A 16,233-nucleotide genomic window follows, 5' to 3' on the forward strand; every position below is an offset into this window, starting at 1 on the left:
GATATTTGCGCTTGTACCCTTTTTTGTTTGATATATATATATTTTAGGGTTGCCAGGTGATGTCTCCAAAAATACTGGACACAATGGTGACAGGTGCGATGCGCGTCAAACGCGCGCACACCTCTCCGCTCTCTCCTCTTCTCATTGGCCCAACTCCCAGTCTCCCAACACCTCCTCCTGATTGGCTGCTGCTTGGTAATGCAGCCAATCAGAATGGATGGAGCTGTCCAGCCCCCTAGCAGTAGCCCTATTCAATACTGGCCACCTGGCAACACACACACACACACACGTGATAACATAGTCTCAGTCCCTGTGTGTGTTGGTGCGTCTCAGTGCCTGTGTTGGTGCGCGCGTCCGCGTTTCTCAGTGCGTCAGTGTGCGTTGGTGTGTCAGTGTGCGTTGGTGCCTCAGTGCGCGTCGGCATGGGTCAGTGCGCGTCGGCCGGCGTCTATGTGGGTTGGTGCCTCAGTACACGTCGGTGTGTCAGTGCCTCAGTGTGCGTGTCGGCCGGCGTGTCTGTGCACGTGTCGATGTGTCTCTCGGTGTCTGTGTGTGTTGGTGCATCAGTGCGCATGTCGACTTGTCTGTGTGGGTCAGTACCTCAGTGCGCGTGTCGGCCGGCGTGTCTGTGTGGGTTGGTGCCTCATTGCTCTAGTCTGTCGGTGTCTGAGTGGGTCAGTGTCTCAGTGCAGGTGTCGGCCAGCTTGTCGGTGTGTCTCTCGGTGTGTGTGGGTCAGTGTCTCAGTGCAGGTGTCGGCCAGCTTGTCGGTGTGTCTCTCGGTGTGTGTGGGTCAGTGTCTCAGTGCAGGTGTCGGCCAGCTTGTCGGTGTGTCTCTCGGTGTGTGTGGGTCAGTGTCTCAGTGCAGGTGTCGGCCAGCTTGTCGGTGTGTCTCTCGGTGTGTGTGTGGGTCAGTGCCTAAGTGTCCGCGTCAACTGGCGTGTCTCTCGCTGTCTGTGTGGGTTGGTGCTTCAGTGCGTGTATCGGCGTGTCTGTGTGGGTCAGTACCTCAGTGCGCGTGTCGGTGTGTCTGTGTGGGTTGGTGCCTCAGTGCACAGGTCGGTGTCTGTGTGGGTCGGTGCTTCAGTGCGCGTCGGTGCCTCAGTGCACGTCGGTGCCTGTGTGTGTTGGTGCCTCAGTGCGCGTCGGTGCCTGTGTGGGTTGGTGTGTCGGTGCCTGTGTGGGTTGGTGCCTCAGTGCGCGTCGGTGCCTGTGTGGGTTGGTGTGTCGGTGCCTGTGTGGGTTGGTGCCTCAGTGCGCGTGTCGGTGCTTCAGTGCACGGGTCGGTGACTGTGTTGGTCGGTGCCTCAGTGCGCGTGTAGGTGCCTGTGTGGGTTGGTGCGTCGGTGACTGTGTGGGTCGGTGCCTCAGTGCGCGTGTCGGTGTCTGTGTGGGTTGGTGCCTCAGTGCATGTCGGTGCCTCAATGCGAGTCGGTGTGTGTGGGTTGGTGCCTCAGTGCGCGTCGGTGCCTCAGTGCGCATCGGTGCCTCAAAGCGCGTCGGTGTGTGTGGGTTGGTGCCTCAGTGCGCGTCGGTGCCTGTGTGGGTCGGTGCCTCAGTGCGCGTGTAAGTGCCTGTGTGGGTTGGTGCGTCGGTGCCTGTGTGGGTTGGTGCCTCAGTGCGCGTGTTGGTGCTTCAGTGCACGGGTCGGTGACTGTGTTGGTCGGTGCCTCAGTGCGCGTGTAAGTGCCTGTGTGCGTTGGTGCGTCGGTGAATGTGTGGGTCGGTGCCTCAGTGCGCGTGTCGGTGTCTGTGTGGGTTGGTGCCTCAGTGCATGTCGGTGCCTCAGTGCATGTCGGTGCCTCAATGCGAGTCGGTGTGTGTGTGGGTTGGTGCCTCAGTGCGCGTCGGTGCCTCAGTGCGCGTCGGTGTGTGTGGGTTGGTGCCTCAGTGCGCGTCGGTGCCTGTGTGGGTTGGTGCCTCAGTGCGCGTCGGTGCCTGTGTGGGTCGGTGCCTCAGTGCGCGTCGGTGTGAGTGTGCATGTATTCGGGAATTTGCGCAGTGGTTAAAGAGCATCTGGTGGCGACATTAAAGACCCCCCAGAATACAATATTTATTGCTATTTTAACAAACAATAAAAGCTAGAAACACATCTGTAGGTCAATTAAGATTTTATTTACTCAATTACACAAAACATTACCGTATTACCCTCTTACCGCAGACATGTCACACTCCGCGGTGGACGTAAGATGACAGTGTGGTAACAGCACCACTCATTTCATATCCACACCTACAGTGGGCTTCTCTTTCCTATATAACCACGGTTGCCCCACCTTCTATTGAAGGCTAACCTGTAGGAAACATGTTTTACATTCATCTTTTCCTTATATACCTGTATTAACTTCTCTTACCTGCGGCGGCGGCGTCTCCCTGTGCAAATCAAGTCAAAACATGGCTGCGTGACCTCAGATGGCGTGACAACAGGATGCCTTTATAGTGCCACGTGATGGCACATTGTCATGGCAACGTTACTGCGTGGAGCGTCCCGTTGTCATGGCAATGGGCGTCGCGTGACTCCAAGTAGTGACCCGTTGTCATAGCAACAGGCCACCATTTTAGTCGTGCAGCCATGTTTTCACTTGATTTGCAGGGGGAGATGTCGGGTGACGCCGCTGCCGCCAGATAAACCCGTAGCCCGGAGATACGTGACCGAAAACCCGTTGTCCGGTCAAACCCGCAGTGGTGGCCGCCCCGTATATAACCGTGCTCTCTGCCAGGGAAGGGGTTCTACAAACAGTGCATATATTAGTAATTTCCCCTTTCAGTTCTTGTACCATAAATAAAGCATAAGAGGCCTGTAGATTAATTAGGAATAAAATATTAAAATGGTGCAATTCATTTAAATTATTCTCAATGGAGGTTGCAGGAAAATGTTTTTATGCCGTATACTTATTGTAGGATGTATTTTTACAACACAGGAACCAGAGGGGCTATATATAACTCTGGGTAACATGCCGGTAGTTACCCGTGTTCCCCGGCGCCAGTACCGCCCGAGTTTTGAATCGCCCCGTGTCACAAGGGCCATTGGAAAGCTGCCATGCGTCGCATTGCTGCTTCCCTGTTGGCTTGTCCAGTCCAGGGGATGTCATTCTCCATTTTGTTTTCCCAGGACCCGGCGGGGACACGGGTAACTTTATCGGGAAGTCCCGGGGCGTCCTCTGAGCTGAAAATAATGCGGTTCAGCTCCGGGGATCCCCAGCTTCAAAAGAAAAAGAGGGGAGTTTAGTTAGAGGGGCGGGTGCTTAACATGCAAAACATTGCTGTTACTACCTAGTCTAGCCGGTCATGGTTCTGTGGCCTCATGTTTACATGCAGAGTGTACCATTTAAAAGCAAATCTCTCAAAGCAGAATACTTTCTAAGAGCACTCCGACTTCCTGTGATATTACTATAACCAGCCTTTGAAACAAGTGCATATTTCATTACATGGCTACATCCTGTTAATACATTTGCATAGGGGTTCCTATGAGCCCTTGAGTTCCCTAGACATCACTAAGGGGTTCCCTGCAATTTTCAGGTCATTTGAAAATTGTACCAAACACAGAAGAAATTACAATGCATCTGATCTCAGACGCGATATTAGAGAGGGTTGGGGTTCCTTACAATGCATCTGATCTCAGACGCGCTATTAGAGAGGGTTGGGGTTCCTTACAATGCATCTGATCTCAGACGCGCTATTAGAGAGGGTTGGGGGTTCCTTACAATGCATCTGATCTCAGATGTGCTATTAGAGAGGGTTGGGGTCCCTTACAATGCATCTGATCTCAGACGCGCTATTAGAGAGGGTTGGGGTTCCTTACAATGCATCTGATCTCAGACGCGCTATTAGAGAGGGTTGGGGTTCCTTACAATGCATCTGATCTCAGACGCGCTATTAGAGAGGGTTGGGGTTCCTTACAGTGCATCTGATCGCAGACGCGCTATTAGAGAGGGTTGGGGGTTCCTTACAATGCATCTGATCTCAGATGCGCTATTAGAGAGGGTTGGGGTTCCTTACAATGCATCTGAACTCAGATGCGCTATTAGAGAGGGTTGGGGATCCTTACAATGCATCTGATCTCAGATGCGCTATTAGAGAGGGTTGGGGTTCCTTACAATGCATCTGATCTCAGACACACTATGAGAGAGGGTTGGGGTTCCTTACAATGCATCTGATCGCAGACGCACTATGAGAGAGGGTTGGGGTTCCTTACAATGCATCTGATCGCAGACGCGCTATTAGAGAGGGTTGGGGTTCCTCAGAATTTCACAATATAATTATACATGCATCAGAAGTACTTGCAGGATTTCCGTTTCATAAACTCAAAGTATTAAATACATTTAATTAAAATGTTCATATTTCAATTCGACGTGCACACACACACACACACACACACACACATGTGCGCACACACATGTGCGCACACACATGTGCGCACACAGTGCATAAAGCAGCGGTCCCACTGATCTACAAGTTGCACTAAACTGACAGTCCCCATAAGCCCCTTTTGTATTTCCTTTAGGATCACCGTAGCAGAATTTGTAAGTTACACTTAAAAGCCGATTACGTTCTCTGCCGTGTGACTGAGGAATTGTAAAGCCGCGGGAATGAGAGCGAGAGAATATGAGAGAATGAGAGAGCGAGAGAATATGAGAGAGCGAGAGAATATGAGAGAACGAGAGAGCGAGAGAATATGAGAGAATGAGAGAGCGAGAGAATATGAGAGAGCGAGAGAATATGAGAACGAGAGAGCGAGAGAATATGAGAACGAGAGAGCGAGAGAATGAGAGAGCGAGAGAATATGAGAGAATGAGAGAGCGAGAGAATATGAGAGAATGAGAGAGCGAGAGAATGAGAGAGCGAGAGAATATGAGAGAAAGAGAGAGAGAGAGAATGAGAGAGCGAGCGCGAGAGAGAGACAAGAGACAGAGAGAATATGAGAGGATGAGAGAGCATGCAGATGTTTAATCTAAAACGCAACTGGCAATGCCGCTCCGCCCGGCGCCCAGCACCGATCCGCTCGCTGCCGCCCTGGCCGCTGTGAAGTTCTGGAGATTGGAGTTTTTCCCGCGCCCGAGGATATTCCTGGGCTTTCATCACATATAATACCAAGCAATGGCGGCGGCTACGGCAGCCACGCAGGCGGCCAGCAGGGCTTGCACGTGAGGGCAGCTTGCCAGTGCCAGGGTGGCGTGGAAGGGGCACCCTTCTGTGCCTTTAGGATCTGTAGGGAGGAGAGCAGACCGGTAAAATACACAGGACTTAACCCTTTAGCAGAATGTACCGCTAACGTCATGTTATCATACAGCCACATGTTAACCTTTGGGGTTTTCAAAAATTCCTGGAGATAAAAATGATATTTTTCCTGTTGCCCGGCTGCTGTGTTTTCTATGGCCATTTGAATCCATCCCTGCCCCCTATCCCCCCCTTATTTTCAGGGCTCTGTATCTCAGGGATGGCAAAAAGCTCAGGATTATGATATTTCTTCCCAAACGGGCTCTGGGGGCTGTAAGTATCTCGAGTTCAGAGATATTAGAGATAATGAGGAAGACACACACCTTGCGGAGTTGCGTAATACGGACACTTGCGGATATCGCCCTTCCCATCATGCACTGGGAGACCGCCGCCGCCAACGTCCTGGGTCTCTTCAGGGAGCGAGGTGGCGCCTACTTCTTCCAACTCATCAAATACCTGCAGGGTGAAGAGGTAGTGATGTAAACTTCCCAATACGTACACCGTGCCATATACACAGCAGGGCTCGGTGTCTAAACGCAGCACAAATAGGGCCCTATTTACTAAGCGATGTTAAGCCGTCAGAAACCTTAAGTTCTAAGGCTTATTTAATTGTAAGGTGCCTTGTGGCTTAGAGCCGCTTAGTAAATCTAACCCAAATGATTCCCAAAAGGGGGTGCGTGACGCGTCTCCAAGGGGTTCCCCTAAACAAATCTGTAATGGCGGATCCCAGAATATATAGCGGGTTCTTGAGCCCGTGTGGGGACTGCGCACTTAGTAAGGCCTCAAACTGCACCTTAGCGTGGGGGGAGGTAGCGCTGTCACTCACTGCAGGAGCTTCCAATGTCTCTCCCCATAATGCTTTGCATCCACAGCAGCAGGGCATTGTGGGACGTCACTTTGGAAGCTCCCGCAGTGAGAGCGATAGCCCCCCATGCTGCCTGCACTCACTGAGGGGCAGTTTGGGGCCTTATTAAGCGTGTGTTCCCTCACGTGCTCAGGACACTACCCTGCCTGGGATCGGTCACACAGTTTGTTAGCGACAGTCTGATGAGTCGGCAATAAGATTTATTTATTAGGGAAAAGGGGGGAGAGAGGGGGCTTTGCCTGTGTAAAACCCTTGAACACACACTGACATCAGACAGAAGGAAGCAGCCAGAGGAAATCCAACCCACCCCAAGTTCCTGTATACAGACTGAGTTAAAAAAATGATTTAAAAAAATATTGTCTCTTCCATTAGTACACTTTGCTCCTAGGACGGACGGATCCCTTAACCCTGTCACTGCCATTAGTACACTTTGCTCCTAGGACGGACGGATCCCTTAACCATGTCACTGCCATTAGTACACTTTGCCCCTAGGACGGACGGATCCCTTAACCAGGTCACTGCCATTAGTACACTTTGCCCCTAGGACAGACGGATCCCTTACACGGACACACACTGAGCCGTGTTTATGACCGGTTACCTGCATGTTAAACCGAAAGGCCCTGTTTGCTTCCTCCACGACGCTCTCCTTGGTCTCCGTGTCCAGGTCCAGCGTGTTGAGACGGGCTCTGTACAGCTGTTTGAACTGCTGGGCGTTGGTGACGTTCTCGAACACGTAGAACTGGATCCCTTCCCCTGTGGTGGGCAGGTGCAGGGCTCTCTGGGCCACCTTCCTTAGCACCTGGCCCCCGGACAGGTCTCCCATGTACCTGGTGTAGGCGTGAGCCACCAGCAGCGCCGGCCTGTGGCTGCCCAGGTGATGGATCCGCTCCACGTAAGCCCGGGTGGCATCGGAGAGCTGGATGACGTCTTCCCACCCGTCACCGTAGAAGTAGCAGAGGTCACTTCTCAGGGCTTCCCTCCTGTGCAGCTCCACCGGGAAATACAGGGGGGCGATGGCCGGGTCCTCTTTATTCCGGTCAAGTTCCTCTTCCAGAGCGGAGTACGTGAAGTACAGGGCAGCCGTGGCCAGCTGGGAGTCAGAGAGGCACAGTGAGGCACAGTGAGGCACAGTGAGGGCGTTACATAGGAACTTATATACGTTTTCTTATAAATAACTCAGTTGTTGTACATAGAAATATTGAATTTGATGGTAGTCAAGAACCTCCAGTCTGCCCACCCCCACCCCCACACCCCCTCTGCTGGGGAACCTCAGACCCTAGTGCTGGGGGGGGGGGGGGGGAAGGCCACTTCCAGTCCTCACGAGCCAACAACAGATCAGGTTTTAAGGATATCTCAACTTCAGCACAGGTGGGTCAGTCCCAATTCAGCACAGGTGGCTAAACCAGTCCCAACTTCAGCACAGGTGGCTCAACCAGTCCCAACTTCAGCACAGGTGGCTCAGTCTTCGACGGCACCACCTGTACTGAAGCTGGGATATCCTGAAAACCTGTCCTGTTGGTGGCCCTTGAGGACTGACTGTCCTAGTAGATCCTTGGCTTTATTTCATATTTGGCCATATTTCAAGCTTGTGTGAATCCACGTACTGCAGGGGTGCGCAAACTATTCCCCCCGTGCGCTCCCGTCTGCTCTCCTCGGTGCCTTGCGCCCCCTCCGTGTTCGACCCCGGCGTCAAATGACGCACATTGCCATGGTAACCATGGTACCTTAACGACGCGTTGCTGGAAGGTAAGTGTATTATTGAGGTGTCGCGCGGTCACCCGGCATTTAATGTAAATGCCTTGGGGGATGTGGGGGGGGGGAGTGTGGGACCTCTAACTGCTGCGCCCCACCCAGGAAATCTAGTGCCCCCTAGTTTGTGCACCCCTGCCTTACTGTATTGATCAGCCTAAGGCTGCGCTTATAGTGCCGGCTCCGTCACGACGCCCGAAAACAAAAGTATTGCCGCCGTCACGTGCGCTTATAGTAAGTGCGACGTGACGGAGTGACGGGAGCGGCGCGAAATTTGGAAGCCGGTCAAATTTGATTTTTTAGAGGCTGTCGCCACATGCGACAGCCTCTGAACCAATGACCTGGTAGCCCGCGACGTCGCCGCAATGCGAATTACAACTTTCGCTAGCGGCGACGGGTGATGTCACGCGTCGTGTTGCCGTCGCGTGCACTATAAGCGCGGCCTTATGCTGCAGATCTGTCTGCCGTTGAAATCCCAGTGTCACCTACTTACTATGTCACTATCTCCCCGTGCAAACAGATTGCATGCTCTGTGCCTTTAAAATCCTGCGCACAGTGCTGTCAGTGTACAAATAGACTTATCAGATACATATTATTTGCTTTGTGCGGACAACAAGGCAAACAGAGCCAGAGGCGCCATTTCCCGCATGCAAATACCCCAGTGGCCAATTAGAAACACCACCCACAAATGTATACAAGTATCTCAACATCTACTACTAACAATTGTCGTTTTGAGGATTGGCCACTGTATCAGGGAGACTCTGTGGCTGCCATTACCTCTCCCAGAATCCCTTGCTTGCCTCACAGCTTATTGGCTCCCCTCCCCCCCTTCCCATCCCAAATGAGGGCAGTGACATCGGCAGGCTGGAATGAAAAGCTAGCAGGGGTGGGCCAACCCCAGTCCTCAAGGGCCGCTAAACAGGTCATGTTTTAAGAATATTCCTGCTTCAACACCTGAGCTGAAGCAGGGATATCCTTAAAACATGACCGGTTGGTGGCCCTTGAGGACTGGAGTTGGCCCACGCCCTGCACTAGTGGCTGTGATAACCGTGGGAAAACACGTGGCCAGCTCTGCAGCCTTCGTCAACGTGACACCCTCATACAGACACATCCTCGCGGAGGCACTCGGGAGACTGACTGATAATGTGTGTATCAAGGGGGGACTCCATTTTGACTGCTATATAACCATTTTTACTAACACTTAAATCTCAGGAACTAAATAATGCCAGTATGCCATTGTGCTTTTGAGTCAGATGTCAGATTGACCTTTTACCCACTTAATGGTGGCCAAACTACTGAACTCTGTTTGTACAGACTTATTTCACAATGTAGAAACAGGAAGTTTCACCAGCCATGCTGAGCCTGAATTTAAGAAATGTCTTAGACAATGAAATGTCCTAAACAACAAGAAGAATGACGCTTCCTTTACAGCCCCAAAATCTAGCACCCAGACTACTTCCCAAATCGTAAACTTTCCAGCTGTCACTTTTGAGATAAACAGACAGGGAAGAAAAGGGAAGTAAGTTTCTCACTGTATGTGTTTTTTCTACGCTCGCATGCTATGTAACCTGACTGTAAACTATTATTAAACAGGAGAGTTTTTGACTAAGCTCACTGGTGTCTGACTCAATTACTTCTCCTCCGAGCTGCTCGCCGTCGCCGTCCTTTTCCTGTCCAGCACTTTAAGAGTGGGGTAAAGCCTCCGGAGGTGATCGATCCAGAGTACGAGAGACGGTTCCTACGCAGCGCCGTAGAGAATATATTTTCACTGACCTTAAACAGTTCCCTTTTGATCCGACCCTTCAGGAAATCCTTCACGAACTTGGTGCTTTCCGCCTGCTCGTGCGACTCCTTCGTTCCTTCCTTCAGCAGCTCGGACAGGTCTGTGGGCCTGCGGAGGTGCGAGAGGCTGAGCGAGCGGGGTCTCTGGGCCTAACCGCCAAACTCCAAACCCTCGTCCCTGGACACGGACCAGCGCGTCTTCCCACAACACAACGTGGGACACCGCCAGGGTGTGCAGCCTGGGAAACCACGGCTCCCCAACAGGCCAGGAGTCCAACGTGACCAATTACCACTTAATTAACCAATTTATAACGAAGACGACTTGCTGAGATTTGTTACCCGGAAACCAAGGACTGATTTCTGGGTGGTTATACTGGTGTATATATATTTCTAACTCGTCCTTTACATGGTTTCAAGCAATCTCCCTAGAAGCCTACATAAATGTAATTCATCTAATGTTAGTATTTTGCTCGCTCAGCATGTGCTACCCTATTTTTTATGGTTAAAAACCATGATTTTCTTCATCTCTAGCATCAGAAGTTACCATGGTAACCGTTACACGGCACTGGGCGCCATTTTTACCTCCCGGGCACCTAATATTTCACACGCTTCTATGTCCTGAACATTGCATTTTAAAAATAAAATCTGGGCTGGAGAGGGGAAAGAGAGATCGTAATAAGTACAAAATAAAATGCAGGAAAAAAAGGACGTAGCAAAAAGGTACAGAAACTAATCAAGTGTGTGCAAGTGTGTATAACTGGGAAATCAAGGAGAAAAACAAAACGTAAGGTGATACAACTGGTTATAAAATTACTAAACATACACAATCTCTGCAACCTCTAACCCAACACCCACCACATCATCTATATTTGTGTCAAAAGGAGTGCTGCTGGGTGTGACCAAAGGTATACAACAAAAGACAAAGATACCCAATTCTACATCCAATATGACAAAAAGATAAAGTTAAATACTTATCCGTTTGTCTTACCTCCATAGCGGTGCCGGTATCTATGCAGGCAGAGACACGTGTGTCTAGTCTAACGGCGGCATTTAAATGTCCCGCGGGCCAAAAGGAAGCCAGGACGTTATCTCGGGCAGCTTCCTATTGCCCCGAGTGACCAGGGGCTTTAAACTCAGCAGAGATACCGGCGCCCCCTACGGAGGACTGTATCTCGGGAAGCAGGTGGTACCCAGAGCGGAAATTAACGGGGTTCAGCTCCGGAGACCCCCTGCTTCAATCCTGTAATATATATATATATATATATATATACACATACACATATATATATATAATAATAAAATGTTAAATGCCTAGCTGTATTGCTGCTTTAAACACTTGTAATATACTTCATGCTTAAAGCTTGTAATACCTTCTTTGGAAAGTAAGAATACTCTTTTCGTGAGGGGAGTGGGAGAGAGGGGTTTTGCCTTTTCAATCTCCTGTTGAACACAGTGATATCAGACGGAAGGGAGCAGCCAGAGGCAATCACACCCCTCCCAAGACTCAACATCTCACTACCATTGGTCATTTTGGTCCTGGGAAGGACTGACCCTATAACCCTTTACGTGTCGGAGGGGGCCGCGCACTCGTGATCACGCGATCGCTCCGTCACCAATGACAGCCCACCCCCCCACCAGCTCTGGGGCCTCATTGAGAACGAGCAGCAGCCTGTCCTGCCGCGTGATACTCGGCACCGGAGGTGGTGTTCACACCTAGACAGGGAGGGAAACGTCCCCTGGAACTCATTCCAAATGGCCTTGTGCGTATGAACGCAGGAGGCCACCACGCCGTGGGAAAAGGACACACCGCCAATGGAGGCCCAGGGGAGTCACCGCTCTGCTCTCCAGAGTGGCATCGAACAACACAAACGCTTTGCAAAGCATTCTGCGCAGCGGCTTCAAGGAGCAGAGCGGTGACGGAGCGTCCTGCCTCCGATAGTGGTGGCGTGCATGGGCGTGCATGAGCGGTCCTCTTCCCCCCCACCACCAAGGCAGAACGGTCAATTACTACTCTGCTCACCGCAGCCACACCCCACAATGCTTTGCAAGGCACTGCGGGGAGAGACTTCAGGGGGCGGAGGTTGCCAGCTCTGCTTCTACCGGGCTGGACCAATCCGCATCGGAGGCAGGGCCGGCAATAAAACACCATACTCCTCGTGGAATGAAAATACTCCTTCAAAATGTGTACAGGAGTCATTTTACTCCATAGGGGCAAATAAAACTACTGCAACCTCTGTTGAGCACTCACCTACAGAGTCCGTCCTCCTCTCCTCGTAGAACCGCACTGTATGGACCGTTTCTGCTCTTCTCGTCCCCATCCAACCCGGAAGTTACGTCTGTGGACATGGCGCTCGCTCTACACGCGTGTCCACAAGGAAAAGACGACAGCTTAGAACAGCAGAAAAAAAAATACTTCCTATGCCGCTCTAGAACACAGTCCAGATCAGGTTAGAACAGCAGAAGACTAAGACTTCCTATATCACTCTAGAACAGGGGTGACCAACTCCAGTCCTCAAGGGCCACTAGCAGGTTAGGTTTCCAGGATATCCCTGCTTCAGCACAGGTGGCCCAATCATTATAACTGCACCCCCTATGCTGAAGCAGGGATATCCTGAAAACCTGAGCTGTTGGTGGCCCTTGAGGACTGAAGTAGGCCACTCCTGCTCTAGAACATTATCCAGATCATGGTAAACCACACCTCGCCATTCTTCACACAAGAGCTAAAGTGCGAGGCACAAATCCTTGTTCACACAGCACACTGTGACAGCCTGCTCCTCTCACACAGCACACTGTGACAGCCTGCTCCTCTCACACAGCACACTGTGACAGCCTGCTCCTCTCACACACACACTGTGACAGCCTGCTCCTCTCGCCCGCCCCTGTCCCCTCTCACACACACAGCCGTCACACTCTAGATTGCTCCATTCCTTTGTGCTAAATGTCACATGAGCCCGGAGAACAGGTGACCAACAGCTGATGCAAATAAACAGAGCTCAATATACACAAGGCAGTGCTAATCAGTGCTGGGCTCACACATTAACCACGGGGCTTTTGTTCATGTCGGCAGGTAGCCGGGCTTCAGATTTACGAGCACGGTGGCCAATGTCAGCAATCATACATGAGCTGTACAATAAAGGGGGGCTGTTTGTAATGTCTTCAGAACAGGACTTGTTCACCTAGGGTGGTCTTCTGATGCCAGGTTATCAGGGGCAGGCTCAGATACCTATAACAATAGGGTTGGCTGGAATAATAGTAATGATAATTAGAATCTAATCCTGTAATAATATTAATACATATAATTAACAGGACGGTCTAATGCTACCCCGATAATAATATTACAGGACTGTCTGATCCTGCCCTTAAAATAATAATAATAATGATAAATAACAGGACAGTCTGATCCTGCCCCTATAATAATAATAATGATAAATAACAGGCCTGTCTGAACCCTGCTCCTATAATAATTATTATTACTATAAATAACAGGACTGTCTGATCCTGCCCCTATAATAATAATTATAAATAACAACTGTCTTATCCTGCCCCAATAATAATAATAATAAAAAATAACAGGACTGTCTGATCCTGCCCTTATAATAATAATAATAATTATAAATAACAGGACTGTCTGATCCTGCCCCTATAATAATAAATTATATATAACAGGACAGTCTTATTTTGCCCCTATAATAATAATAATAATAATAATAATAATAATAATAAATAACAGGACTGTCTGATCCTGCCCCTATAATAATAATAATTATTATAAGTAACAGGACTGTCTGATCCTGCCCCTATAATAATAATAATAATAATTATTATTATTATTATTATAAGTAACAGGACTGTCTGATCCTGCCCCTATAATAATAATAATTATTATAAGTAACAGGACTGTCTAATCCTGCCCCTATAATAATGATAAATAACAGAACCGTATGATCACAATACACAGAATAATGAGAATATTATAATATAATGCAGACCGCTCCATGTTATAGACACTTTGAGAAAAATTACCTAGTTACTGAGGTCAGGCTGATATGGAATAAATCTGTACCGGAAGCGGAAGTAGAATTCTTCCTATGAGACAGCACAGATCTCCACACTGCGTGCTCCAGTCCGTCCAATCTCTCGCCCGGAAGTGACGTCCAGGTTCGGTTAGTGAGCCCCCGTGCGGGCCAAGCCTCGTTTCGCTCACAGAGGAAAGAAAACAGGAAGTTCCTATTTCCATAGCAACAGGCAGCACAAGGGAACTATAAAGGCTTACAGTGTATTACAACAGAGAGCAATATAATACCATGCAGAGTAATGTCATAATAATACCATGCAGAGTAATGTCATAATAATAACACCGTGCAAAGTAATGTAATAATAATAATAATAACATGCAGAGTAATGTCATAATAATAATAATACCATGCAGAGTAATGTCATAATAATAACACAGTGCAAAGTAATGTAATAATAATAATACCATGCAGAGTAATGTAATAATAATAATAATTCCATGCAGAGTAATGTCATAATCATAATAATACCATGCAGAGCAATGTCATAATACCATGCAGCGTAATGTCATAATAATACCATGCAGAGTATTGTCATAATAATAATAATACCATGCAGAGTAATGTCATAATAATAATACCATGCAGAGTAATGTAATAATAATAATAATACCATGCAGAGTAATGTCATAATAATACCATGCAGAGTAATGTCATAATAATAATAATAATAATACCATGCAGAGCAATGTCATAATACTAATAATACCATGTAGACTGAGTAATGTCATAATAATAATACCATGTAGAGTAATGTCATAATAATAATTGCAGAGGGATATAATAATACGCAGAGGGATATAATAACACACAAAGCGATATAATAACACGCAAATCGATATAATAACAAGCAGAGTGATGTAATAACACACAGAGCGACATAATAACATGCAGAGCGATCTAATAACACACAGAGCGGTATAATAACACGCAGAGCGATCTAATAACATGCACAGCGATCTAATAACACACAGAGCGGTATAATAACATGCACAGCGATCTAATAACACACAGAGCGGTATAATAACAAGCATAGCGATCTAATAAAATGTCTGTGTAAAGCGCTACATAAAACTAGCAGCGCTATACAAGAACATGTTATTATTATTATTATTAATAATATCATGCAGAGTGGTATAATAACGCAGAGCGATCTAATAACACGCAGAGCGGTATAATAACACACAACGATTTATTGCTGGCCCCTGGCAGGGAAGGTGTTAACGGTTCCTCCGCCATTTCTAGCTGCTGACACCCGATGCTCTTTAACCACTGCACTAATTCACTAACACACACAGACACGTTGATATACTGTATATATACACATATAAAACATTCTCTTTGACAAAGGGCGACGGCCCGAAACGCGTAAGAGGTTTTATACATCCCGTGCCATGATGTCTACCATGGAATAAAGGATTTTTATTCATTCATCGGTATATAGCCCCCTTATTTTGCAATTGCTGTGCTCCGTTTTCTGCGAGGAATTATCTTATACTATATTAGTGAAAGCACTGTATGCCTGCCTGCCTGCCTGCCTGGATGTCCGGTGTCCCTAGGGGAAATCTCATTGGTCCCTTGGGCCGCCCCCGCACACCTCTCATTGGCCTGAGGTGGAGGCACACCTCTCATAGGCCTGAGGCGGAGTGACGGGCGGGCCAAACACACCCACACACACACCCACACTCACTCTCTCTCTACCCTCCTTAACGGCTGACACACACACACAAACTCTGCTGCTACACACACATGCTACACCCATAAACAGTGCTACTGACACACACACACACACACACAGTAGCTCTATACACACAGACATCAGCTCTACACACACACAAACTGCTGCTACACATACAGCAGCACAACTCTCTCTCTCTCTCTCTCTCTCTCTCTCTCTCCTTCACCCCCCCCCCCCCCCGGCCCTGCCCTTCACCTTCCCCCCCGGCCCTGCCTTTCACCTCCCCCCCCCCGGCCCTGCCCTTCACCCCCCCCCCCCCCCGGCCCTGCCCTTCACCCCCCCCGGCCCTGCCCTTCACCCCCCCCGGCCCTGCCCTTCACCCCCCCCCCCCCCCGGCCATGCCCTTCGCCCCCCCCGGCCATGCCCTTCGCCCCCCCCCCGGCCATGCCCTTCGGCCCCCCCCCGGCCATGCCCTTCGCCCCCCCCCGGCCCTGCCCTTCGCCCCCCCCCTGGCCCTGCCCTTCGCCCCCCCCCCCCCCAGCCCTGCCCTTCCCCCCCGGCCCTGCCCTTCGCCCCCCCCCCCGGCCCTGCCCTTCGCCCCCCCCCCCCGGCCCTGCCCTTCGCCCCCGGCCCTGCCCTTCGCCCCCCCCCCCGGCCCTGCCCTTCGCCCCCCCCCCCGGCCCTGCCCTTCGCTCCCTGCCCTTCGCCCCCGCCCTCCCTGCCCTTCGCCCCCGCCCTCCCTGCCCTTCGCTCACACCCTCCCTGCCCTTAGCCCCCACCCTCCCTGCCCTACACACGTACACACACGTACACACACGTATACACACGTACACACACACGTAGGCACACGTATACACACACGTCGACACACACG

The 16,233-nt window shown here is 50.0% G+C and overlaps 1 protein-coding gene across 5 annotated transcripts; it reads right to left on the bottom strand.

Moving 5' to 3' along the window:
• Nucleotides 1–2,092: 2,092 nt before the first annotated feature.
• On the bottom strand, nucleotides 2,093–13,782 carry HMOX2 (heme oxygenase 2). Of its 5 annotated transcripts, none has more exons than XM_075566315.1 (7): nucleotides 13,632–13,744; nucleotides 12,785–12,849; nucleotides 11,857–11,964; nucleotides 9,600–9,717; nucleotides 6,676–7,167; nucleotides 5,536–5,668; nucleotides 2,093–5,201 (listed from the first exon to the last, which is right to left on the bottom strand). In XM_075566315.1, the coding sequence occupies exons 3-7, from the start codon at nucleotides 11,952–11,954 to the stop codon at nucleotides 5,074–5,076; spliced, it is 969 nt and encodes a 322-aa protein (XP_075422430.1). In that variant the 5' UTR covers nucleotides 11,955–11,964; nucleotides 12,785–12,849; nucleotides 13,632–13,744; the 3' UTR covers nucleotides 2,093–5,073. The 5 variants fall into 5 exon arrangements, with proteins under 5 accessions (XP_075422430.1, XP_075422427.1, XP_075422429.1 ...); XM_075566312.1 differs by lacking the exons at nucleotides 12,785–12,849; nucleotides 13,632–13,744 and adding exons at nucleotides 12,307–12,376; nucleotides 12,408–12,425; XM_075566314.1 differs by lacking the exon at nucleotides 12,785–12,849 and having other exon boundaries at nucleotides 13,632–13,782.
• Nucleotides 13,783–16,233: the final 2,451 nt, after the last annotated feature.

The sequence above is a fragment of the Ascaphus truei genome, chromosome 11, assembly GCF_040206685.1.
Source record: "Ascaphus truei isolate aAscTru1 chromosome 11, aAscTru1.hap1, whole genome shotgun sequence".
Classification (NCBI taxonomy): domain Eukaryota; kingdom Metazoa; phylum Chordata; class Amphibia; order Anura; family Ascaphidae; genus Ascaphus; species Ascaphus truei.